The sequence below is a fragment of the Andrena cerasifolii genome, chromosome 6 (genome assembly GCF_050908995.1).
Source record: "Andrena cerasifolii isolate SP2316 chromosome 6, iyAndCera1_principal, whole genome shotgun sequence".
Lineage (NCBI taxonomy): Eukaryota > Metazoa > Arthropoda > Insecta > Hymenoptera > Andrenidae > Andrena > Andrena cerasifolii.
The window spans coordinates 10,654,119-10,679,638 of record NC_135123.1 but is presented as its reverse complement, the minus strand read 5'-3'; the positions used below and the strand labels follow the sequence as shown (position 1 = coordinate 10,679,638).

General features: G+C 46.9%; 1 protein-coding gene and 1 long non-coding RNA gene across 6 annotated transcripts in view; one reads left to right on the top strand and one right to left on the bottom strand.

The window, feature by feature from the left end:
* The window catches only part of Sns (sticks and stones), a 333,145-nt gene that overhangs the window by 285,802 nt on the left and 21,823 nt on the right, over positions 1-25,520 (top strand). For all 5 annotated transcript variants that reach the window (XM_076815426.1, XM_076815427.1, XM_076815424.1 and 2 more), the window contains exon 4: positions 23,685-23,873. In XM_076815426.1, coding sequence (XP_076671541.1) covers positions 23,685-23,873 — 189 coding nt within the window. The remainder of the gene's footprint in view (positions 1-23,684; positions 23,874-25,520) is intronic.
* The window catches only part of LOC143370384 (uncharacterized), a 183,575-nt gene that overhangs the window by 137,426 nt on the left and 20,629 nt on the right, over positions 1-25,520 (bottom strand). Inside the window, exon 2 of the long non-coding RNA XR_013085608.1 lies at positions 19,146-19,244. This is a non-coding gene — a long non-coding RNA (uncharacterized LOC143370384). The remainder of the gene's footprint in view (positions 1-19,145; positions 19,245-25,520) is intronic.

The window sequence follows — 25,520 nt, the reverse complement described above, 5'->3', positions numbered from 1 at the left end:
TTAAACAGTGGGAGCATTTGTTTGGAAACGAAGCGTTCAGAATTCTAGCTTTTAGCGCGAGACCTCGACAACAATTTCAGGTGCGTATGAAGTGTTTCAGTAGACAAATGGCATCAAAGTCTAATTGCGATCTTAAAACGGACATTTCACTAAATGAACTCAAAAATACCACCCCCAAATGTATTCCAAGGAAGCCGCCAGTGACTTTGCAGGAAATTTCCAGAGCCTATTATAACTGGTGATACCAAAATTCGATATCATTTATCTAGTTAAGTATAGAATTTCTATACCGTGCGTATGAGAGAGCTTTTTTTGCTTCGTTTCACATTTCCAGGCGTCTGCTTTAAGGAGACCATCCCATTCAGGGGAACACCCAGTGTGTTCCCATTTCGTTGACGTAATTTCCCGTCGAAGAGTATTATTCGCGACCATCGGGTTCCATCGGATTTTCTCTGGGAAAAGGTTCCCTCGGTCCGTAGCCGTATCTCATAAAAAATTCCCGTCCCCGATATATTGTCACGGCGCGGGCGTTCCGACACATTCGTGCCGCGGTGCCATTTTCCCAGCTGCTTTCTCGAATTCCCGCCGCCACGGCGAAGGCACGGGCTCGTCTTAAATCAGCGACGCAGAAATTCTGCCTCGATATCCCCGGCCTCCTCCCGGGGTTACGTTCTACTTTATCCGCTAACGATTGGTTCAAGGGGCCAGGCCATTAGAAGCGGAGCCGCTGGAAATGGCGGCTGGGATCCCAGACGCCTTACAGTGCTATTAACGTTTCATTATCTAATTCCCTTTTTAACGTAGACAGATTTTCAAGAGCCCCGTTCCTTACAGTGGGCGAATGGAAGGTAAAGGAAAATAACATTGGCGGGATACTTCTTCGAGGGGAATCAGATACCTAATAGCCTCGAGGAACAAGTTCCTCAACCATCTGAACTTTTCCTCCGCCGTCGTTGCCGCCCACATCGAAGCAGGGAGCATGACACGTCTCAGTTTCCTCCACACACCTCGACTCCAATTACTTCCGCGCCGAACATCCCCGTGGAAACTTAAAATTACGCTCCCCTGATAAAGGGACGGGTTTGTCGTCACGCGCCAGCCATTAAGAGGTTAGAGTAAACCTTTCCGCGGGATGAAAGCCCTCCCCTGGCAATTATGATTGAAGGTGATCGTGGAACGGGAGGTCGATCCGCGCCAGCGCGAGAATTCCGCGCACGGGCCATCCACCTTGACAAACTTTTCCCGATCTTTCGAGTCTCCTTTGCCCGCTGATCCCACGGTTTCCATGGCGCCGCGGATACGACTTTATTAGAGGGAAACAAATATCGGGAACGTGACAGCCTCGGTGTCGCGCCGGGCGGAAAGCTCGCGCGTAGCTTATTATGCGCCCGCTAAATAGCGCGCGCTTCTCGTGCAGATCCTGCGCTATCCAGGTCAACGGTCCTGGAGAGAGAGAGAGAGAGAGAGAGAAGAGGTAGGGAGGACTGTGCTAATACACTTAATAAACTCTCGCGCCACGAGAATGATACGTTGCGTCACCGGATTGTACTACACTGACGCTCGCGGAACCTGTGGGTTATTCTGCCTCTCAGCATCCTTGGCGAATTGTGAATTATTAAAGGACCGAGGACACAAAGTCACCGAAGGCTATTTTACCGTATTTCACAGGGAAATAGATGGCGAACGGTGTCTATGAAACAGTATAATTCGTGACCGTTATGATCTGCCCAATAGCAAAAATTCCTTACGGCGATCCCATCGAGTTAAGACGTGGTCTTTCAGACCTCACTCTGCTTTCCCTCCACCCTGTGGCCTGCAAGGTGGTCTCCTCGAAAGAGATTAAATGCTCACTCCATCTTGCTTGGTTTCAATGCTGCTATAGAGGAAACTCTGAGGCGCAGCGCGTCAGTTGGACCTTGAATAAACCGACACTATCTGTCTATGAAACAGTGAAGGGATGGTTATCGAGGCGATGACGAAAGGGGGTGGAAATGAGACTCGGAGATTCGATACGTTTTTGGTGACTGGTAATTAAAATCCGGTCGTTTTCAAGGGTTCCTGTCTTATTGCGTGGACAAACGAAGAGCTGTGATTACTCGCTGGTTTAGAAGGAAGGGAACTTCGGGCAAGGTATGTTTTTGTCCTGTTTGCTCCGAGCATCCCTCGCACGGTTCAATTGCAAGCGATCCTCGAAGATCCCCGACTGCATCGCCGACTTTCAGCACTCTGTCCGGGAAGTCGCGAAAGTTGGCCCGCAGAAAATTTCCCAACGTAGCCCGCGGGACGGGGGAAATCCGAGGGCATCGCGCGTACACGCCGCGGGGGCTACGTTTGAGTAATTACTTCCGGCGTAGTCGCAAGAAATATAGGTGCTCGCGGCAGCTGAACTTCCAACCGCGCACGGAGCAAGATCCCAGGGCGTAGAGCGATGTTCTTTGTGCGAGGAAATGTTGAGCGTCTGGGGAAGTTGCCGCGGAAGAAGCGGTGGAAAGCGCGCCCCCTCGGAGCGGCTTCTTCCGCGCGATCCTCTAATTGCTGGCGAATCGCGAGCATCCAACGTCGCGACGAGTGGGCAAGTCCACCTCGCAGAAACGTAAAACGTCCGCGATGGCGAGACCCCGTTCGATCCCATCGATCCTCTCGAGCTCCCGCCCGGGGCTTAAACTTTACGAGCAAAGTCGTCGCTTCACTTTTATGGAAATCACAGATGGAAAGCGAGACTTTTATTGGTGAATGTGTCCGAGGGACAGACTGTAAAACGAGGACGTTGTTATGGGGCTTGGTAGCCCCGAAGATAATGCGGACATAAAACTCTTGTTTCTTCAAGTGGCGAGAGAATGAAAGAGTTACATATATGGGGTAAGTGGGAGGGTGGCCAATGGTGAATAATGACACGAAAATGCGTTTCAATAAAGAATGTAGGGTAACGGGAAGCCCCTCCAAAATGGTTGGAAAGCCGGAATAAGAATACTGGACACTCGGGTGCCGACGCAGTACGCAATAAGGAACAAACGGCGCAATCTTACCTATGCAAATCAGTCTCAGTGGCGCGAGCGTATCTTGTACCTACTAATAACGCGCCATATGGCACGGGCTATATGGTATTACGTCGAGATAATGTGGTACGCATGTAAATGCGAGTAATACATACGTACACGGTACTAAACTTCTCGAAGATGGTCCAGCGCAATGGTCCAATACCCAGGAAGTAATAGCCCAACGTGGTTTGGCCAATAAACAGCGTGCGTATCGATGACTGTGGAGCAACTCAATCATTATTCACTGTACCTCTTGCGGTATAAAATAATAATAATAACGACTTCGTTACACCACGAAGGACAAACTAAATTCAGGGACGAATGGGCGAGGAAACCTAACAGTCAGAGCAATAGACTTAAAACTGAGTGCAGAGATGGATACACGCAATAAAGGTACAGCAGTGGAACACAATTCCCCATGTCTAATTCAACGACCACCGAATCTCCTCCACGCCTAGTCCCCAGGCGACGTTGTAAATCCTCGCAGAAGTTTGATTCGTAATATTGCAGGTTTCTGCGCCAAGGCTTGCTGGAACTTCATGATTATCGCATGTGATACCATAATTCCAAACGCGGCGCAGGGTAGCGTGGCGCTGCGGGAGCACGTGTCTCAAAGATGCGGCATTTCCGTCGCGCGGCGCGCCGTGTAATACGCGCAGCGGTTGACAGCCATAACGGTATCAGTGGGGACCGATTTCTGTATTCTCGATCAAAGCTACGCGTAGCCTGCGCGATGAATCTGGCTGGATCTCTATTAGCGCGGAACCATTTGTCTGAAATGGGGCGCGGCACGGTTGAATCTCTGAAGGGCGACTACTCGGTGCGTTTCATCCCCCTTGCGATCCTCCAATTCCGCACGGAGATTATCCCCACGCCAGATCTGCGTTATTAATGGCCTCCTTTAGCGCGATCCCCAAATAGAGATCGCTGGAAATATCTAATTACGGCTCGTTACGCGATTACCCACAAAACAGGCATTGTCCACGGCTGCCGTTTCCCGCCGGCTCGCCATTAAAGCCACTGAAAGGCTGCTTAGGCGTCCCAAAATGAATCCACATTGGACCGATTTTTCACTGGGAACGTACATGCCGGAATAATTCAACGGCTTCCTGGCTGGTTAACGCGGTGTCTCCCAAGCCTTCAACTTTAAATATCCTCCGCACTCGCGGCAACGTGGTGGTTTTAATGATTCAGCCTCGCCTCTCCGTTGTTGATCGAGAATGAGGGCATGAAAGGGGAGCTCACAGTGTACTGTCTTCTATATCGCAGGAATATTTAACCCAGAACGCCTTTAACCTAGCACCCTCAATTAGCTTTGGATTACGTCAGAGGGTGGATTTAAAGTGTTTGCGCTCGTGTGAAACGGCTGAAGCGGTGTGCCTGAGAAGAAGTTCGTTGGAAAGGCAGACCTGAAACAGCGGACGTGAAAACTCACCTGGAAGAATCGTGTGCGACACAATTACTCGCAGACGACCTACGTCAATATCGTCCATTATATAAATGAAGATCAATGAAATTTTATCAAATACACCCTGGCAGAAGAATGAACGAAACAACAATGAACAATCCACCCTTTCAGCATCCCTTTCTACCTCCCTTCCCTTTCTCTACTGCAGTGGCGCTGTAGTTCAAACACTCCGCAGAGTAAATATAAGAAGCCCTCGATCGTCTCCTCGAAACTCTTCATCGTCGTTGCCGTTGCTCCGGGAATTCGTCGCCAACAGCGGCGCTTAAGCGAACGCCCGACAAACGGATAGGGGAGGCCGGGGCTAAAAGTTCCGATTTCGATAAACCATAAAAATGACTGGAAAATAATGTAGTTATTCTCTTCACTATTGACTAATTTCTTGTTAAATTTATCATATCTTCTGATTTTATGCTTGTGTTTAATATATTGTAATAGGTTTCCCATAGAAAGTAATTTATTTGTGGCTGATCGAAGCGGAACTTCTTACCCCTATATGGGGCAAGTTGTTATCGCATTGGGGTAAGTTGTTACTATGATATAAGAGTTGCCTTTTAATGAAATATTTCACTTTCTAATGAAATAAAGCAGAATTTTATTAATAATGGTTATTTATGAAGGTTCGGACCAACAAAAATGTATTATCTTTAAAAGAAAACCAAAAGCGACAGTTTTTATTTATCTTTACGCATAACTTCGATCGAAGTCGTGTCCCTTTCCGCCTTTCATTCATATGTTCGCATCTTAAAGCACAGCGGAAACAATTTATACATTTGCGGTAGGTCTGTGACGATAGCACCCCCAAATTCAAATTTTTGGAAAAACTCAACGGCATTCGTTTGTCCATCGTTTGCCCACGTTTGCCCATAAAAAATTTTTTTTTGCCCACCCTCCAAAAAAAGTTATGAACAAAATAAAAAATTTGTCTTCATCACTCACGATGAATTCATTTCAATTTTTTAAAAGAAGGATACGAATATACCCGATCTGGCCACGTTTGCTTGCCCACTCTCAGATTTCATTTGCCCACCCTCCAGAATTTAAATAAAAAATAAAAACCGCGAAAACATGGGTATAGATGAAGCGATCGCGTTAAAGTTCGATTATTCTCGAAAATATTATCAAAATCGTTCTTTCAACAGTGCAATTCGTTAGTTTAGATGTAGAAGAGATTTGCCCATCCATTAATTTCGTATGCCCACCCTTCAGAATCGAATTATTAATGAAGATAGCCAAGAAGTGCGGTACCCGTTAAAGCGATCGCGTTAAAGTTCGATTTTTCTGGAAAATATTATCAAAATCGTTCTTTCAACGATGCATATCGTTTGTCCAGATGTAGAAGAGATTTGCCCATCCATTAATTTCGTATGCCCACCCTCCAGAATCGAATTATTAATAAAGATAGCCAAGAAGTGCGGTACCCGTTGAACCGAATACCTTTCCGTTCGTTTTTCCCCAATGAATTATCAAAATCAATTCTACTTACCGTAAAGGTTGAAGGTGTTTGGTGACATGTTATCCAAAAAATGTTGCACACACTTCTTTCTCACTTTATTGGAACGACACTTAAATTTGTATCGCTCATCGAACACTTCACACTTTTCACACATCTGCAGCATGTGCAGAATATCACCAGAGTGGTTTTCTAGTCATTTTTCACTAATTACCGCAATGATATCGCACAACGGAAAATAATATAATCTCACAGTTACTTCACAAACCGTAAATGAATGCACGGTCTTGTAAGAGTTGCGTCCGAACTCTGTAGACCGACTGACTTTCGTGCGTCGTTGGAAGGAATTCGAGGGTATCGCAGACATCTGTTTACGTTTCGGCACGTTCGATGACGACACGCAGTGTTGATACCCTAAAGGGTAGCAGCGCCGAGTGCCACTGCCGAAACGTAAACAGATGTCTGCGATAGTCTCGAATTCTTTCCAACGACGCACTTCTTGGCTATCTTTATTAATAATTCGATTCTGGAGGGTGGGCATACGAAATTAATGCATGGGCAAATCTCTTCTACATCTAAACTAGCGAACTGCACCGTTGAAAGAACGATTTTGATAATATTTTCGAGAATAATCGAACTTTAACGCGATCGCTTCAACGGGTACCGCACTTCTTGGCTATCTTTATTAATAATTCGATTCTGGAGGGTGGGCATACGAAATTAATGCATGGGCAAATCTCTTCTACATCTAAACTAGCGAACTGCACCGTTGAAAGAACGATTTTGATAATATTTTCGAGAATAATCGAACTTTAACCCGATCGCTTCATCTATACCCATTCTTTCGCGGTTTTTATTTTTTATTTAAATTCTGGGCAAACGAAAATTTTTTATGGACAAACGTGGGCATACGATGAACAAACGAATGCCGTTGAGTTTTTTTAAAAAATCGAATTTGGGGGTGCTATCTACACAGACCTATTTACGGCGGGGCAAGTTTTTACGGTAACAACGTGCCCCAAGTCACGGTAACAACTAGCCCCTACCGACACATGTAGCAATTTCAAAGAATATTCTGCTTATACATGTATTCAAACGATAAACACTATTACACCATGTTCTTAAATGTCATTTGATCCATAAGAACGATTCAATCTATAATATCGACGTTAAATAATTGAAATAGACCAAAAAGTAATGATAGAAAAATTTTTACTTATCTGGTACGCGACTAATAGGTCCTTGCTTACAACCACACGAATCGCTGTCGCGGACGCTATTATAGTGGGCGACAGAGTGGCGTGATCAACTTACGCGGAAAAAATAATTTAAAGTACAACGCTCTTTTTATTTCGAAGATAGAGCCGTCGGAACAACTTACCCCCGGAACTTTTAGCCCCGGTCTCCCCTACGCTTCCTCGCGTTCTGTTCAGTCACGACCCGCTGCGACTTTCGAACATTCGCGTTACGCACACTTCCTCCACCTCGAGCAATCTCCCTCGACCACCGTTTCCCCGCCATTTCTTCCCGTTACAGGTATTCTTCCGTTCCCCGACCCATTGTTCACTTTCGCCCACGCCTCGCCGTGAACGGAACGATAGCCCCGGGGGCCTGAATTATCGACACGGAATTCCGTCGGACTACCTTATCCCGTAATAAACGATACGGAATATTTGTGAGAAATCGATGGCCTCGGCAGCTGGCTGCGCCGCGATACGGGGAGGGGGGTAGTTCTCCAAGCTCCACGACGCTCCAACATTGAGTGATTCTCGTTTTACTGGAAACGAACTGCTCCTCGACGGTTCTCGCTGGGCGTCCCGGCGACTGAGCCGGCGAGCAAGTGAGCTTCCAGTCACGGAATAGTCTGCACTGCTATATTCGTGGAAGTCTGATGTACGGCACGAGCGAACGAGTGACTTCCCCCGTGTAAAAGTGAAAAATCTGGGGAGAAAGGTTCGCGCGAAGCTTCGGGACGATCGACTTCGAAGACCGGCGCGGTGTATACTACGCGCGTGCACCTGGATACTTTATGGTTTAACGGGCGCAGGAATCGAATCGCTCCTCCTTATTTTCAATGGTACCGCGCGAACGACTGTTATTTGCTTTAATCGCCCCAAAAGGGTGGGCGTCGGAGCGATCCTCGCGAGAACTACCCCCTCGATAGATTCGTTCTACGTGGAGCAACGACGAGGCGCATTCGGGCAGAAAAGTTACAGGTACGAGGGCGCCAGGGGGGGAGGAAGTGGCGCGAAGAGTAACGTCCCGCGATAAATTAAGGCGCAGAGGGGTTTGGGGGTCGGGGGTGGACGTTGACTAACGAAACCCTTCGTATCCCCGAGAATTCCCCGTTTCACGCACCAAGGCCCGCCATTTTGTAGCTCCTGATAGACTTTCGGTGGACTTTGGTGGCCGCCTTTCAACGAGATTCGAGTGCACGTCGACGATTGAATGGCGCCCCTGCTCGGGGGCGAAGTGAAAAGCAAGGAGACAGTGGGAAAAATTAATTTTGCTCGCCGAGCGTTCCCGATGCGACTGGAATCGAAAGAGCTTTTCCCGAGGAAGGGGACAATTTAGAAATTGGAAAGGGCTCCGGGGGAGAGTGGTGGAGATCGTCGAGCAGGATGAAGAGTGTAGCAAATAAATTCGAGCAATATTGCTGAGTGTGCTGTTGGGAAGATTGTCGATGAACCGATGCTGTATACCGATTTTATGTGTTACGATGCAAGTGGAAGTTCAATGGAAGGTTGCTAAATGATTCGTAAATAGTCGTTAAAAAGTCGAAAGCTCGAGAAGAGGTACGGGAAAATTGGAGAAAACTTAGTAAAATGCTGTGGAATAATTGACTTTGAAAGTCGAATTTTAAGGTCCTGTGATGCGGCGAGCTTTTGCATTTCCAGTCGCTACGTTACACTCGATGAGATTTACGTTTTTAGTAAATAGTTGCCCGGTTACACTAAGCCATTGGATTTTCCTCTTCGTTCCCCTATCTTTTACAAGATTAATATTCGGATCTGGTATCCCTGTCTTCTTGTATTAAACTTGGGGATTTTCTGACCTAAAGTTCCTTCGCTCCCCCTATCATATTAAATCGAGATTTTGAATCTTTCCTCGGCTATATTAAACCGTTGTATTTGTCTACTCCCTTCTACATTAAACTCGGACGTCAGCCACTTCTTCTACCGCATTAACCTTTCAGGTCCTGCACCCCTCGCCTCTGCTGTCTTTCCAATTTATATTTAAAGCATGAACTTTCCTTTACAGCGTTCCATTTTGTACATTCCACGTGTTTGACTTGCTACATTGGAATTCTCGACTGTTCAGGTAGCACTTGGAAACCGTGATACGTAAGGAATCCAACTGTAAAAACTGAGAAATTCTAAAATTAACCAACCTCGCGAGTCAAGACTTTTGTAACTTCCAGACTAGGTACATACTTTAAAAATCCTTCAATTTCAGAATTTCAGATTGCTTAAAGTTCCAAAAAATTCAAGAAACAACGACCACCGAAACAGCCAGATTTTTTTCGTCCCCCGTCGCCCTTTCGATAGACCGCCCTCGGTATCCTCCATTATTCAAGTTCGAGCAGGGGGTTGCTTCCATAGAGAGAGGGATGGAAGTCACGCGTGTGCACTATCTTGGAAGACGACGGGTACAAACGCGCGATGGACTCCCGACGTCTTCCCTCGAAAAGAAATTTTCATGAATTCCGTGACTGCCTTATTAAACTCGGGCCAGATAAAGGGAACGCGCACGGAACAAGCTTCCCGCTCGTGCTTATCAGGCTTTATAAAAATTCATGATCCCCGAGTGGTAACGCACGAACGGGTAGGCACGACCTCCTCTCCGCCATGCATTCGCCGCGTGTAGAAAGCTCGCGGAAGAGAAGGGACAAATTATTCCCCGTCGAGGATCCGTGCAAATGCATTTTCTGCCTGCATGCTAATCAAATCTGATATCCACTTGGTTATTCCCTTTTTCCCCCTTTCCTGTTGCGTGCCGTGTCTCGGAACCGCTGCCCGGAAACAGACGCGGTGTAAGGTGTTAACCCTTAAATAGTTTGATTACGCGCTAGACATAGACGCCGTTTTGCCCAGCAATTTAATTCACATAAATCTCGGAGGATATTATAACTTGGAGGATATTATATAAAATCAACTTTGCGAGCTGTTAAAAAATGATTTAAATTTTTAAGGACCCAGGGCACCCTTTCCCGTTATCCGATCGAGCTCAAACTTTACACGGATTTTTTTTTAATTATTTGGAACTATTCCGAAGGGTGCCCCGAAGAAAATTCAGAAGTCGAAAATAAGGGCCACCCTATTGCACATAGTTCTGTCGTATAGTTTCAGGGGGGCTGGATAAAATGGATGTGTGGGTGGAAATTAAAATAACATGGCGCGGCGAGGGGAAACTACACGGGGGTGGTTTCGTCTTGAATGGACATCGACGAATCTCGCCAGAAAGTACATGCTTCGCCTGTGCTAACGTCAAACATACCTGCCCGACGGCGCGCAGCGTCGGGGCTGCGGAAGTTGGTGCTCGTTTGCTGTTTAACAATCGAAATCTGGGTCGCGCCAATTAATATTATAATTCGCCGTAGCCGCGAAGCTAAGTGGAAACTATAAATCCAGCCGCGGGCCCCTGGAGCCGTCGTTATGATCTCCATTATTCTGCGCGCGACGACGTTAATGTCGCATCGGAAATATAGCGCGTGATGAATTTACCTTTGTCTCCGTTTCGTGTGCCCCTTTCTAGGGGCGCGCGGGCAAGTCTGCCTACTGGAAAAGTAACCGGTCGTTCTGGACCGACTTGTCTTCCCGTATTATTTACTCGATGCTTCTCTTTTCCCGCGTCTTCATCCTTGCTTTATTCCCCTTTCGCCAACTGGGTCATCGTTTCTTCCGAGTTGATCGTAGAAAATGGGGAGGAAAAGTCCCTTAGTTTCCCACCTTATCATCGATCTTAGTAGACGTTTATTATTTTCAGCTTCTTTTGGGGTTAAAATTGAAGTGTAAAGGGACTGGTGATGTGTAATTTGTAAATAGAAGACTTTTGGAATAGAACGAGAAAGTGGAATTAATGGAGGTTGGGATTAAGAGGTGTTAAGTGACGTCGAGCAAGTGTATTGTATTTGGGATAATGAGCGATAAGAGCGTAAAATGGTTGAAGCTTGAGGAAAAGATAAACCGCCGTGTAGCGTGGAGACAGGGGGACTTAAAAAATTGATTGCACGCTGTAACTTCCATAATCGCGGTGTACCGGAAGCACCCCCACCCTCCTGTCGCTGATGAAGATGAATCGCGTGTGACACGGAACGCGACAGGTTGTTATTACAACTTTTCAGCGAGATGATGTCTAGATCCGACGATGCTCCTCGAACGTCAGTTGCTGGCTACTCCGGAGCACCGTTATTACAAGGGTAACAGGGGAAGGATTTAGCTAAATTATCGAAGAAGCTTGACAACGCGGAAAGACAAAAAAAAATTTACAAAATTCCAATTACTGGGTGGATCATTAACAGTTTTCTGATTTTTCTAGAAGGGGTGGATTGGGAAGCGGTTGGTTGGCCTGAAGAAACATTATTAACGCTTACATCCAGTAATTATCTGCCCCTTGGTTGCACCCTTCGCTCAATTATCGAGTCACTTTTCTAAAAGAACTTTCAAAAAGAGATGATAAGTTCGCAGAGTCTACTCGAGTTGCTCGAATAGACGATTAAGTCTGTTGGTAGTGCACGTAACGAGACAAAAGAGCAACCCCTGGAACCTACGCACCAAAAAGTCTACAATATTTTGCGAGCAGCATGTTTAACGCAAATTATACCGAAAGCTAGCGAATCGCATCAAGCGCATTTGTGTTTCGTGCAGACGAGAAGCGAAGCAGGAGGAGCCACACACGATTATGCTAATCCAGCGGTGTGAAGGGTTGAAAACACCTCTCTGTATTTTCTATAGCGCCGAGCTTCCGTTTCGTCGCCATTAGTTCTGCCGAACTTCACCGTCTTGTATACAACGATAAGCAGTTGCCGTGTTTGTGCACGTGTGCTCCGCCATCGAAGTGTTTTATTATCGCGATTTGCATTTCAGCCGTCCCACCCACTGCCGCCCTTAAACGCGTAAAATTATGCGCAATTATCCGCAATTATTACGACGCAAAGAGCGGGCGGGTTTCACCCTTAGAGGCGCTGCTAAGCAGTTAACAGCCTTTCCAGCCGCAAGCGTACTCTTTAGCCCTCAAAGAGGGTTGGGGGCGTTCCGCGAAATTCTATGGAAATACGCCGCGAGACGAACGTCTCGAGAAAGTAACCGATTACAATAAAGTTCCCCCGGCACCGTCGCTCGCGGCTGCATGTGGGACGAGTATAATTAAAGAATTTCAAGTGACGTAACAAGCTTCCGCGGAATATTCGCCTCGCAGCTAGGGAGAATTGCTCTCGACAGGAATTTCCACGTAGAACCGGCAGTGACTCGATGTGAAATGGAGGCTCGGCGGTGAGATGGTTTGATCTGTAGTTTGCTGAGATTTTACGTGCTAATGGAATCTGTTGGAAGCTAAGGGGTTGGTGAAAGTATAGTAGACAATTTGTTTAAAAATTTTATGGGTAGACGGTTAGATTAAGACTAAGGGTTTGGAAAAGGAGGATGTTTGGGGTATGGTTTCTCAAGTTACAAGGGGAGGAAATTTGGAAGGTCTGATAAATCTACTAAGGATCGGAAAAGTATAATTTTTTATAGCTGAAAAGGTATGATAATAATCGGAATTCCTTTCGCGGTGAAAGCTTCTAATAAATCATGACAGAAGGAGTTTAATAATGTTGAAATTCCTCGGCTGTTTATTCGGAGGGTTGGAGTAGCGAAAAACGATACATAGAAAATTAAACAATTTTTAACGTGAACAGCTCTCGCGAGGATAAGTTTGAACAATGCGAAATTTTCAAATTAGTCAATTCCATAGAATCCAGAGGAGAGGCAACAGTATTTATATCCCAAAAATCAACAGCTGCCACGTATCCCGTGCCAAAGCGCGCGTTTTCATAACGTAGAACTGAACAATGGTAAATATATCGATAAAAATAATAATTAATATTTGCAACAGTAAGCTAAATAACTGGAAAACAGTCTTTGTGACTTGCGCGGCTACAACGCCACGGAATTTCTCCATACAAATTAATATTTGCGAGGACAAACTTCGCCGGCTAATAAATCGATTGTGCAACAGGATTAGCGAGTCGGTTCAAAGAACCACGAACATACATCAAACCGGCTGATCACCATCAAATTACTCCCCTTCAGAAACAAGTTCCACCCTCATTACCTACGTGGTTAGAATCCAAAATTTATCCCCAAATTCTCTTTACACGTTTCAAAACTGCCAACGCACAGTTTGACCCAATTTAAAGCGAAGCTAGCGGGATCCCAGGGTAACAGCAAGCGGAACAAATACGTCACTTTACTTAAGGGGTCAGTCCACTGTGACGGTTTGAATAATTAAGCTGTTTTTAAAGATTTTTTTCTCCGTAGATACAACATATAATGCAATAAATCTTTCTGGTATTTATTAAACTACTCTTATATTATACGAAAAAAATTTAAAAGAATTTTTTTAATTTGTTTTAAAACTTGAAACGCCATTATCTCAAAACAACATTTTTTTGTGATTGCAAAAAAAACTATAAGACCAATCAGTCTCAAATTTTTACACGTTACTCGGAACATCAGTGACTATGACCGGAACCACGGAAGCCTTTTTGGATTAACCATTTCATACTTTTTACAAGGCAAAATGATTGAAAAATTCACCGTATATCGACATATAAACTCCAAACCCCCGCCATTTTGTTAATTTTTTATCAGTAAAAATAATCCTGGTTCCCGCGATAACCACACTCATAATGATTACAACACACTTTGAATTTTTTGTTTCAAACGCGTCGTTCTCCCGGAATCACCTGCACCAGCACTGCATCGCTTTCTCAAGGCGCTCACATCAGTGCGATATATATTTTAAAAAAAACTGTTAAAAATTTAAAATAGATTTTTTATACTGCCAATAACTGTATTAATTGTATTGGACAAAACATTATTTACGTTGGACATTCCGTTTACTAAAAAATAAATCCTAAAAAATGACAATTTTTAAAACTCCTTAAAGTTTCCCTTCCTCTAAGACACTATACATTTTACTCAACAATTCTGGAAACTTTCCTTGAGCCTCGTAATCGAGACAAATGTAATCGACGAGGAAAATCCTCGTTCCTCGTTCCCCAGAAGCTCGCCATCCACCGGCAGGTCAGAAAAGTAACCCCTCCGCCCGCCGGAGTAATTTTCCAGGTAGGTCCATTATTACTCGCATAATGCAACTACGTCGCCCTCCCGCCTCTTCCCCGCGTCTTCAGCCTTGATCCTACCAAACGGAGGATGCGTGACCGACAATCAGGCGGAGTACTCGCCGCGAATGCCCCATAGGAGTCCCTTTGACAGCGACGTCTTTTCGTCTGGGATAAGAGTACGACGCGGGGGCCCCTGACGAGGCCCTCGGTGCTTGTTTAGCGGAGGATACTATTCAAACTCATTGTGTCATTCAGAAACAGCCATTCAGGCGCGCGATACATGAGACACGCTCAGCCCGGAGGCGAGCCCCCGAGTAGGCAGGCGAGGGGGCGGTCGAGAGGGAAAGTGAGGATCGCGAGGGAACAGGCTGTGGTTGAATACCATCAGTTGGGATAATTTCCCCTTTACTTTCTTCGCCAGCTACTTGCTATTCAGGCTTCAGTTTTTTCGGAGATTTTGCTGCTGCGAGAGGGTCGGAAGTAAGACACCCTCGCGTAGTTCATAGTGCCCCATTAACCCTCGATTGCTTTGTGCAAGATTCTATGGAGAACTGCTTGTACAGTAGATTGAACCGTACCACTGCTAATTAAGCCAAATCTCTGCAGTATCTTCTGAAGCTGCAATTGCGTCGATTAATATAACACCCCTGTTGAAAATGTCGCCAGAGCGCGCGAGCAATCAGAATTTTTAATTGGAGACGCGGTTAAAGGGGAAACGCGCGGAACAAGGGCACTCGGTCGGTTCTTGAATGCATTGAAACAGCCTCGAAAACATCGCTTTAATTCCCCAGCTAACAAGGCGGACCTGTTAAGAAACCTTGCGAACGTTCGGCCGTGTGCTCGTAAGGTGTGTTCACTTTCATCGCGATTGTGCTTTTTTTTTAACATTCTGCCGGAGCTTCGTTCTATTTGCTTCTTTATTTATCCTGCTTTTTCCTCCCTTTTTTTTCGTCTGCCGCCGACAACAATTTGCGAACAGGCGAAACGAGATTTACCCGCGATAGGACAGCGAATAAAATAAATCTGGAGCGTGTTGCGCGGGGGCGAGGGGCATACAATGACTCGCTAAAACTTTCATGACGCGCCGACGAAACGGAGCAATAAAAAGTCGGCAAAGCTTCGAGCACGTTTGAAAACGGAGTCTGTCAATATCTTTCACTGCGCCGATAATTCTGTTGAATTCATTTGTCGGGAGCTGCACAGCTTCCGCGACGGTATATCATGCTCGTCTTCGCGTACTTGGTTCTCTTTATCCGGTTCTTTTTTTTTTATCGCGAATCTCGTTTCCCTTTCGCTCGTGCTCCACGGGACGCAGTTGCATCGTTCCTCGAGTGTAATTAGTTGACATAATGACTGTCGTCTGCCACTTGTGGAAGCCAATTGGAAAGTTTCAAGAGCACTGCTAAACGAACCCCGCCTCTGGGTCGGTTAAATGCCACCCCGCACGCATTCGACTTCGACTTCAACTTCTTCCTATTCTTGCTCTTCCCTTTCCCTTTGGCCGACTTGTGACATTTCCCGTCGAACTCCCAGCGAATAGGGAATTATCCTCACGCCGGTTGGTAGCCAGCAAAATGGAAAACCGTAATTGAGAAGGAGATGGTATCGTCGGTCGGGATCTGCATCGATAAGGGATATTAAATGTAGAAGGAGCTAAAGCGCGCAGTGCCAATTAAAGTGGCCGCTGAAAGCGGATTATCGCGATCGTCGTGGATATCTTAATAGCTCGTGACTCTGTGGGGCCGAGTAGAGGGGTTCCTTTTCAAAGGGGAAAAGAAATATCGCACCAGCTGGGTGATACTTTGTGCGTTCTGGTATTTAGCAAATGATACGATGCATTTGCTACTTAGAATCTCGATGGTACGATTATCATTTCTCAGTGGACGAAGATAATGAAACTTGATCAGAGGTCCGATTTTTCAGAGGAAATGATGTCACTTGTGATACAGTTTTCCGAAATAATAACGTTAGAATTAGCGTTGCAAATAGGAGGAGCTCTCTTACATACAATGGTACTTCAATTGCAGTGTACAAGAAAGGCGCGAAGAAAATGCTGGAATTTATATTCTGGAGCACTGATAGCTTATTGTCTATTAAAGCGAAATAACGAAAGGAGGTATCAAGTTCTGCACAGGGAGCGGCGGAAAGCATCTCCATTTTATATTCGTATCTCGCTGTTATAATAATATTACCCGAGTTCCTTGCTGTTTTTAAGAAAGAAGCCACGAAGGTACCCTTCGCGGGCAACGCGAATCGTAAAGGACACTTTCAATTATCCCGTGAAACATGATAAAGGTGTCTGTTTTATCTTACCATTTCCACCATCTCCATTCTCCCAGGTGCCCCGTCGTAAAATTTTCGAACATAAAGCTTAGCATTAATCCCGATAAAAGGTCCCTCGAACCGGGCGCATAAACCGCGACACGTCTTCCCGCTAATAAGATTCTCGCCCGGCCATTATCGCGTCACCAAGTTACACGAACACCGCGTAAATCGAACAGGGCAGCGAGAGATAACGAGTGCTTGCAGTTGGCCCACCGGTTCAACAGTTTTTACTCCAACTTCCGGATCGAATGGAACGATTTTTAATAAAACTTCTTGCCGCGGAAGATGGAGGAAAATTACTTTCTCGCTGAGAGGATTTCCTATTAAATCACTTTGATGGCCATCTTTTTTTTTTAAGTCGGTAACAAAATCCACCCCAGATCCATAAAACAGTTTCCCTAAAATTTCTTCAACCCCGGTGAGCTTCACAAAGAATTCCAATCCCTTTTCAAGAAACCATACAGCAGAGATAACCCCGTGGAATTATCTACGAGCTGCGAGCATATTCAAGCCCAGGCGTACTTCTAAATTTTCCCCCGATCAAATTCCAGCAACACATCCACTCGTCTCGCCCGGCGAAACGAGCAGCGCCCACCTTTGTGCCCAGAAAAGTGGACGCGCTCGCTCCTTACGAGTTCTCGGAAGCACCCCGCGGAGGCACAACGCCCGGCGACTTGGCGAATGCGTTCTTTATTCCAGAATTTTTATTACTCGCGTTCCCGCCCCCTTTTCACCGAGGAGTGAAACTTGCTGCTACCCCGCGCAGGCCTGCCTGCTTTTTTTCGACGTGGCGCCGTGTTAATGAGGCTGAAGGTCCGACGTTTTGAATGCCTGAATGTCAGAGCCCCCAGCTGGCATTTTTCCACCCCCATCCCCGGCGGCTCGCTTTTCAAAGCTTCGCTCGCTGTATGCACGCGTTCGGTCGTGTTTTTTTCCACCGCGTTCGATGGCCAGTGTATCCGTATCTTTTGATGTCGACAGACGCGTCTGCGTTTCGACAGGCCTTAACTGCATTTCCGGAGGCCGGTGATCGATGGACGATCGATCATGGCGGCGCTCCCGGCCGTCCGAGAGCGCTTTGCGAAATAAATTCCCCTGTACCGGCCGTCGACCTACGCGCGGAGTGAGAATCGAACCTGCCCATTCTTCCGGGCTATAGCCGGGGCTGGAATTCCCGGAACGAACCTGTATTTCACGGTAATCATTGTAAACTTAGGCGGCACACATTTGCACAGAGGCAAATTGTTAGGGCGCGTAGAGCTGCGAGGACATTTGCAGAGCTCCACCTGTTCGTTTTTACAGTCTCATTTCAGAGACGTGGAAATTTATTTTGTAGCGCGGGATGATTCGATTACGAGCTCCCAGGAGAAATATTAATGTACCGCCTCTCGCGATTTCTGCTGCCCGTCCCTGTAATTATCATTTCAAAGCTACCGCGCTACCTCCGGAGCAGAGTCGCGAGATTCGCGGAAGGAACTTTTTGCGATTTTTTTACCCCGACGATGGACGATTGAACAATGTGCAAATGTAATGCTTTTAATCACGATGATCCATCCCCTTCGTTATGTACCTATTCATGAATTTAAGTGGCAGGGCGAATTTTCAAGGACCCTTAATTCAAGGGCTTTTCTAATATGCCTGATTATGCATCGCTTGATTGTTTCTTTAAGGTTTAAGCGCATCAAAGTTTGCCCGACGTTTCCGCGTGGAACGTGGAGAGTCACATATTTAAACGGTTCAGTTATTTCTCTGGAAAAGGGCCCCGCTGCTGCGAGGGAGTGTAATTAGAAAAGAAGAATTCGTTTTGTCGAGCAGCGTCCTTTTGAATTCGAAACTGTGCGGAAAACAATCGCGACGACGTGGCCCATTGTTCCTGCCTGAAGATTCTTGTGTATACACGGTTATAAATAAAGAATAATAGCGCTGGCTTGGGAACAGGAGCTTGCGCAGCGGCTGAAAAATATTCGAGAAGGAGAGGGTGAACAAAAACGAGGATCCGCCGGTGGAAATTCGCGGGATTGTCTCTCTGTCGTCGACGAGGGCGACTCGTGAAGGGCTGATTCGCGGACGGTGATTATCTCGGCCACGTGCCACCGCTTAACGAACATTAACAAATGCCATAAACGCTTTCCGCGCGAGAATCGTTGTGATTTGCAAGTTTGCAGCTCCCGCGAGATGTCCGTAGCGGAAGGACGAGCTACGATGCAGGAAGAGCTTGTGGTTTAAGGGGGGTTTGCGCCCTGTTGAGCCGAAAAATAGGTAATTCTTTGTGAATTTTTTCTACAAAAACGGTTCGACAAATTAATTTGAGGTTTGGCAGGCCGTTTTATTGTATCTTGAACTATTGTTCTGAATTTTTGCGCAAAGCCCCCTTAAATATTCAAACCCAGCAGCTCTTCCATTTCGAGCTCGATTCAGGATCTTGATACGAATACAGCTAATACGACCTCTGAGCTACTTTAGACTCCTTTGTCACGCGAATGGCAGCTTCTACGCAGTTCTAATATTAATTACATCGGCTCGTGAGAAACTCACCCTATCTTGGCGAGTAGTTATTCGGTTCTTTACATCGGACCTTGCGGCAGGAATCCTCGCGCAACAACTCTTTCCCTCCGTTCAGACAGTCCCGTCTTCCTGCGAATAAAAAGGAGAGCACAGTTCCATACAACATCGTCCAAACATTTCTCGACCGTTTTTACGATCACCGGCGAACTTTTCACGAAAGAACGACGAAAGAGGGCGCGAAAGGTGAAAGACGCGAACCTACACGCTGAACTTTCGTCTCCGGTTCAAAAATGCGGGCCCTTGCCCCCCTCCCCTAAAACAAAGTTATTGCCTGACAATCGTCTTATTTCACAGGGAGAGTCGAGGAGGGCGGAAATACGGCGTTTACCAGCTGCTCGCTTTTACCCGCGCGGCCCGGCGTTCCTCCGCGGAGAAGAAGCGGAAAACTGGGGGGAGGGGGGAGGGGGAAGTTCTCGCGGCCTAGTTTCGCGAAAAGCGTTTTGCCGTTGTTCTACACGGTTTCGCGTCCAGGCCACGTGCTAACGCTGCCCGTTAATGCGTTACTTGCGTCGTTCGCGTGCCCCTGAGTGCACGGGGCCGTATGCATTATTCAGGGACACTTTGCATTATTTAGGACACACTCTCGCGCCTATTAACGGGGGATGAGGCGAGGTCGAGCCGCGGAAAAATACGAGAAACGCCGCCGGCCGCTGTGGTGTTTCCAAGGGAGGAATCTAATCGCGTCTGGGTCGCTGGAGGCCAGTTAGAGAAGCTTGAAACTCAGAGTCAACTTCCTGCTCCTTTCTGTGTACCTGACTCGCCGAGGGGATTAAACGCTTGGGGGAAAAAAAGCGACCGTTACAATCGAAGCGTTTCTTCGTAAAACGCTGTCAAAGTTTCGACCAATTAAACGCTGCAGAGAAGCTTCAGCGGGGCGGCACGGCGCACCCGCCGCACTAACTCGACTCGCGGACAAATTCAATTCCCCAGCGCGACCGAGCTAACGGCCGATCGATTCGTAACGAAACGAATCAATCGTCCCCGACAAACACTCATCCCAGACCTAGCCCACGCCATCCCCGCCCCCCTCCGAAAAACAGGAGGAGGACGAAAGCTCTCGGTCGAGGGGGATGAGAGCCCGGCGACTCTTGCCAGACGGGAAATAATTAGTTTTCTCCGCGGTGTTCGGGGTGCAAGTCGGAAGATCCTTTCTTCCCCCGTGGACGAACGTATTCGCCCCCTGCACGCTTCTGCACGGTGGCGTTGCCGCGCTCACACAGGCCAGGGAACTTTTCAGACACACTTGGTACACTCAATACCGTTCGAAATCCCGCGACGATACAGCATTCGCTCATTCAATTATCACTAAACCCTGAAACAACTCTCCTCCCTCTGCTGTCCCGCATCCATTCTTCGCGCGTCCTCCAACCCGCCCCTCACCCTTGAAACTCAACGCGCGAATCCACCAGCCGCCCCAACCCCCCTCTGGTCCCGTCGTCGACGTCGCTGCCGCTGCAATCCCAACGATCCAACGATATTGCTGGACTTCCGGCTCACTGTTCTAGAAAATGTAAAATAGGCGTTTCTCCGCGCGCGCGCACGAAATCACGTTCAATTTCGTTGCACGCGGAAAGGGATGGGGACAGGGGAAACGGAATAACGAGAGGGTGGCAGGCTTCCGGGTGGAAGGAATGCGAATTGCTTCATCCACGTTCGCGTCTAGTCTGGGCCAATTTGCGACGCATCTTTTATTCGGCTTTCTCTTGTTCCTATATTCCCCTCTGCTGTTTTCGTTATTTTTTGTCAGTTCGTTTTTTTTCCCTGTGTTTTTTTTTGGATTAAAGGTCGCGATTGATGGGAAGGGCTGTTTTTACTGCGGATATTGCTGGTGAAATATTTGCCTCGCGCGGCTCGGGGGAGGGGTGCTGGGTTAATGGTTTCGTTGTGTGCAGCTGTGGAGCAACAGTTTCGCGTGATAATGAATTGTACGGGAGATTTGCGAAATTTAGGTGGATCTGCTTTGCTTCGACCCACCGCAGTTGCACGCACCCAAGTGCTTCCCTATTTCTAAACGCTACGCTACGCATGCATATTAAATGAATATAATTTCCCTGGACAAACGACTTTGCTCCTTTTTTCGGAACTCAGTCCAGCCTTTGGCGCGAATTTATCACGTTGCAGCCCTAATTCCTCGACGAGAAGCGGACAGACGGTATCGATAACGGAAGGTCTCCGCGATACATACCCACCGGGCAAAAAAATACGCGCAACGGCCCTCGCAAGGACACCGCGGTGGAAGAATAAAGATTCCTCTCGCTCTCTCTCTCTCTCCATTCGCTCTCCAGCTTCTCGCCGCTTTTTCCACCACCGACTTCCCTTAATCTACACGCTGGAGACAACCGACAATTTCAACAGATAAAAAACGAACGTAGACGAATGTTCTGACCTCTATCCACTTGGGGGAAAGAAACGAAGGTAGTGCAGCATTCTCTCGGCAGAAATTACGCGGCGAGGCAAAGGTATTCAAGGAATAATAGGCGCCATATTTCCCCTCGCTGTCCACCGCGATAACAGCATCGCCAGGCGGTGTTTCCCATTCCCTGCGCCCCGCGTTCTTTCGCCACTTAAACGGGAGCTTCTTCCACCTTCCCTAATTTCTTCTGCGCCTGGTATCGCGTCTCCCGTTGCTCCTTCTGCTCCTTTCCCCTCCCCGAATTCCCACTGTACTCCCTACCCTTTCCGCCTTCGCAAATTAGCTTTCGCTGGGAATCATTTTAACAACTTCTCCATATTTGGACGATTCGAGGACGAATTCTTATCCTGTTGATTTCGCTGGGGTAACAGAGAACAGCTGGAACTTAACCAAACGAGAAACTGAACGCAGCCCTTCCGATGAAGTCTAATTTTATAAAATTCTACAAACAGAAGTACCTACCTACCGAAGGCTCTTCCAACCATACAATTCGCAAAGAAAATTCAACTCTCCATTGCCGAGCTATCATAAGCCCAGAATCCTCGGCCAAATAGCCAGCAGGAAGAGTGATCCAATTGATCCGCGACGGAAATCCAGCAACATCCTCTGACAAGCTAACAAGCGCACAATGATACAAGATCCCACACTTCTCCATCGAGCCCACGAAGTTATAATCCTCGACGCGGAGCAACAGATGATGATGGAGAGGAAAATCCAACACCCCTACCCTCGGTTGCGTCGAACAGACCGGGGTTAATTTCCTATCCCCCTAATACGTAGCGAGTCCGTACGCGCATGAAGAATTCCGTGGGGGGTAACTCGCGAATCAAGAGCTACTCCTACGCGTATCGCCCGACAACGGTGGCTGTTGGCCGAGAACGTATTTTCCAATATCGATAGCCGGCTTCCCAGATAGAAACTACTCTTCTTCGACGGCGCGGCGTGCCGTTGAACCGATCGAAAAGCACGTTGCATCAGGCGAAATGAAGTGGCAAATAACCGGTGCTACAGTGCTTCCTGGTCAATGCGTTTCTGTTCCTCTTTTCTTCCCGCTCCCTCGGCAAGATCGTTTCCACGCCGAAACTCCGGCGGGGTAACGTTCCCTGATTTTTCGAGTACTCTCCGCGCGCGCGGTCTTCGCAGACCCTCCTGTTTATCGGTCGTTACGTGCCCGTCGAGTGGCTTTGGTGTGCGCGGAAAGAAAAAAATAATTCCAGGCGGAAGGTATCCCTGTAACGATAAACCGTGGGCAACAATGGCGCGGCGGGGGGAGGGGGCGCGAGGAGAGGGGTCGTAGTCAGACGGCGAAGCGGAAAAGCAAAATTTGGAACGCGGAAGAACTGTGGAGCGAACCTTGTCGAGCAGAGAAACGGGGCAGGATTTTTTGGTAGCTTTTAAAATTCTTTTTCCTCGTCTTCTTGGAGAACTCTTTGGACCTGTTTATTTGTACACGGGTATATTTAGATGTGCACTGGGTAGTTCGAGGTTCGTTAGGTAGAATTTTCTGTTAGACCCGAAATTGATGCGCTTCTATTTGGATGTAACCGCGATGGGATTTTTAGGAGATGGGTGCAATATTACCCGGTGGTTTATATTTAAACGCGCTCTCCACGCGTACCTATATATGCAGGCGATGAAAAAGAGTCCCTCTATTCAGTTATTTAGCCGCGTATCGATTATTGGGGCGCATGAACAAGTGGCATATGCTTTATTCTGGTGCCGCGGGATCCTTCTTTCGTCTCCGATTATAGGACATACGGCGACGTGGAAATTTTGCTGGATAATTACCTTTCGAGCTCGATATTCAATATTCAAGAGCACGGTAGCCTAGCTCACCTTTTTAATATTCCTATAAAATAGGGAAACACTTTTTGAGCTTTCGATTCTGAAATTTTTTACTGCTAACAGTTTCTGCCAACTGTTTGCCTGTGAATCTGAACTATAAAGGTACCGAATCATTCAGAACAGTTGTTGAAGGGTTGAAGAATACTAAACGAGGCAATATTGCGAAGTAAAATTAGACGAAGATGATTTAATGGTCGTTGCACTGTTTTTTATGCTCGTATTGACCATTGCTTCACTGTTTTTTTTTACAGCACCGCCGCAGGAGGTGGAGATCAGCAACCACCCGAACAAGCAGAAGATCGTAGTGAAAGTCGGTGAATCGAAGGAATTGGAATGCGTCGTTCGATCTGCGAAGCCAGCTGCCTCGATCGTTTGGTATCGAGGGAACGTGCAAATCAAAGGGGGTGGCACGACCATCACGCCGATCTCCATAGAGGGCGGTAAGTAAATTCATCCCTTCGTCTTTCACCCCCTGACCTCGGCGAAGTATTATCACGCGCCGGGACCGTTCTTATCGCTGCGATAAGAATCGACGAGCGTTGAAGTTCTTATCGCAAACGGGACAATTTATATCGAGATCTTCCAGAGGTCTTCTTTACATAAGGGTGTGCGCGGGCTTTTGTTCTATGGCGTTATCTATGGTGTAAACGGTGCCTGAAAATGTCTCCTACATTTCAGACCTGGAAGGGAAGATTACTTTTACTTTTGCAGTTGCAGTTGGAAAGAAAGAATATTTCAGAGAACCGTTATTTTCCACTATGTCAATAATTTTTGTACGAAAGTGATCGCGATGACATTTTTCTGAGGCTTGCAAGTTTTATTTAAAATTGATTGCGCAGAGATCGCGAGCTTCTTACGCACCGAAAGACGAGTTCGTAATTTGATTCTGTGGTATAATATGAAAATGTCGCGACAGCCCTAACGAAATAACAGAGCGAGGCGAAACTCGAGGCTGGACAAGATGGATCGGGCAGAAGTAATTGACGGAGACTGGCAATTGGGACGCGAACCAGACGAATGAGTTTTCTGGCCGAAATTACGTCTCCCCTTTTAGAATCTCCTCGAGCTATGATTAATCTTTATTTATTGTGATCGTGGATTACGAAGTAAGGTTTATTTTCGCCTACAGGGGCCCTCGGGGATCAACGGATTCACGTTAATCGAATTTAGGCGAGTGGGGTTCGAGGATCTTCTTTAAAAGAACCCAGCTCATCGTTGCTTCGTTTAATTAAAGGGAAAAAAGGATATACCTACCACTAGTTTCTTCGAATACCCCTTAAGCGTTTCCTCTCTGAATTAATCTTACAAGTAATAGAATATGCAACAGTGTCCTTGAAACAAGAATTACAATATCCATTCGGATATACGCCAAGTTCACAAGGTAACCATAATCTTTTATTACCATTCCCAAGTCTACTAAACACAGCTATTCGATTCACGAAAGGATACGCATCCCCTGAAGTTATATAACGACAGAATATAATTAACACATTAAATAAAATCATTCGACTAATCACGGTTAATAAACGATCACCAGCGTGCCTCAGAGCCCAGCATCCGATTACTATTTCGCAGTTAAACAGAGCACCCCTCTCCTCCAAGAAATCCCTTCTGATCAGCCGTGATTCGAGGGGCCAGCAGACCAGCGGAGTAGTAGTCTGTCCCTCGGAATCGAAGCAGAAATTCTTCCGGCTTGATCCCGGCGAACACCAGTTAATCGATCAGAGACAAAAGGAGCGCTTAAAGTGGATTCCGCGCGTCGATTCGAGCAGACCTTTCCCGAGACCTAATTCTCCTTAATCCATTTTTACTGACAATTAAAGTCTCGGGGCCAGCCCCGGAACGGCGAGGGCTGGTCCCGACGGAAGAACACACGACTGTAGTCGGGAACGGTGGTGATTGAGGAAGGGGGCAGCAAGAGGAGGAAGAGGGTCGATTTCTCTTGCTACATAGTAGAGACGAAGGAGCAATTTTCAGAAGTAAAATCGGTTCTCCCGAGCGCGCTATCGATCCACGTCGAACTGCACGCGCTTCCAGATAAAGGAAAACAACGAGAAGCAACAGCGGCTGGGAAGGGGGACGTTATA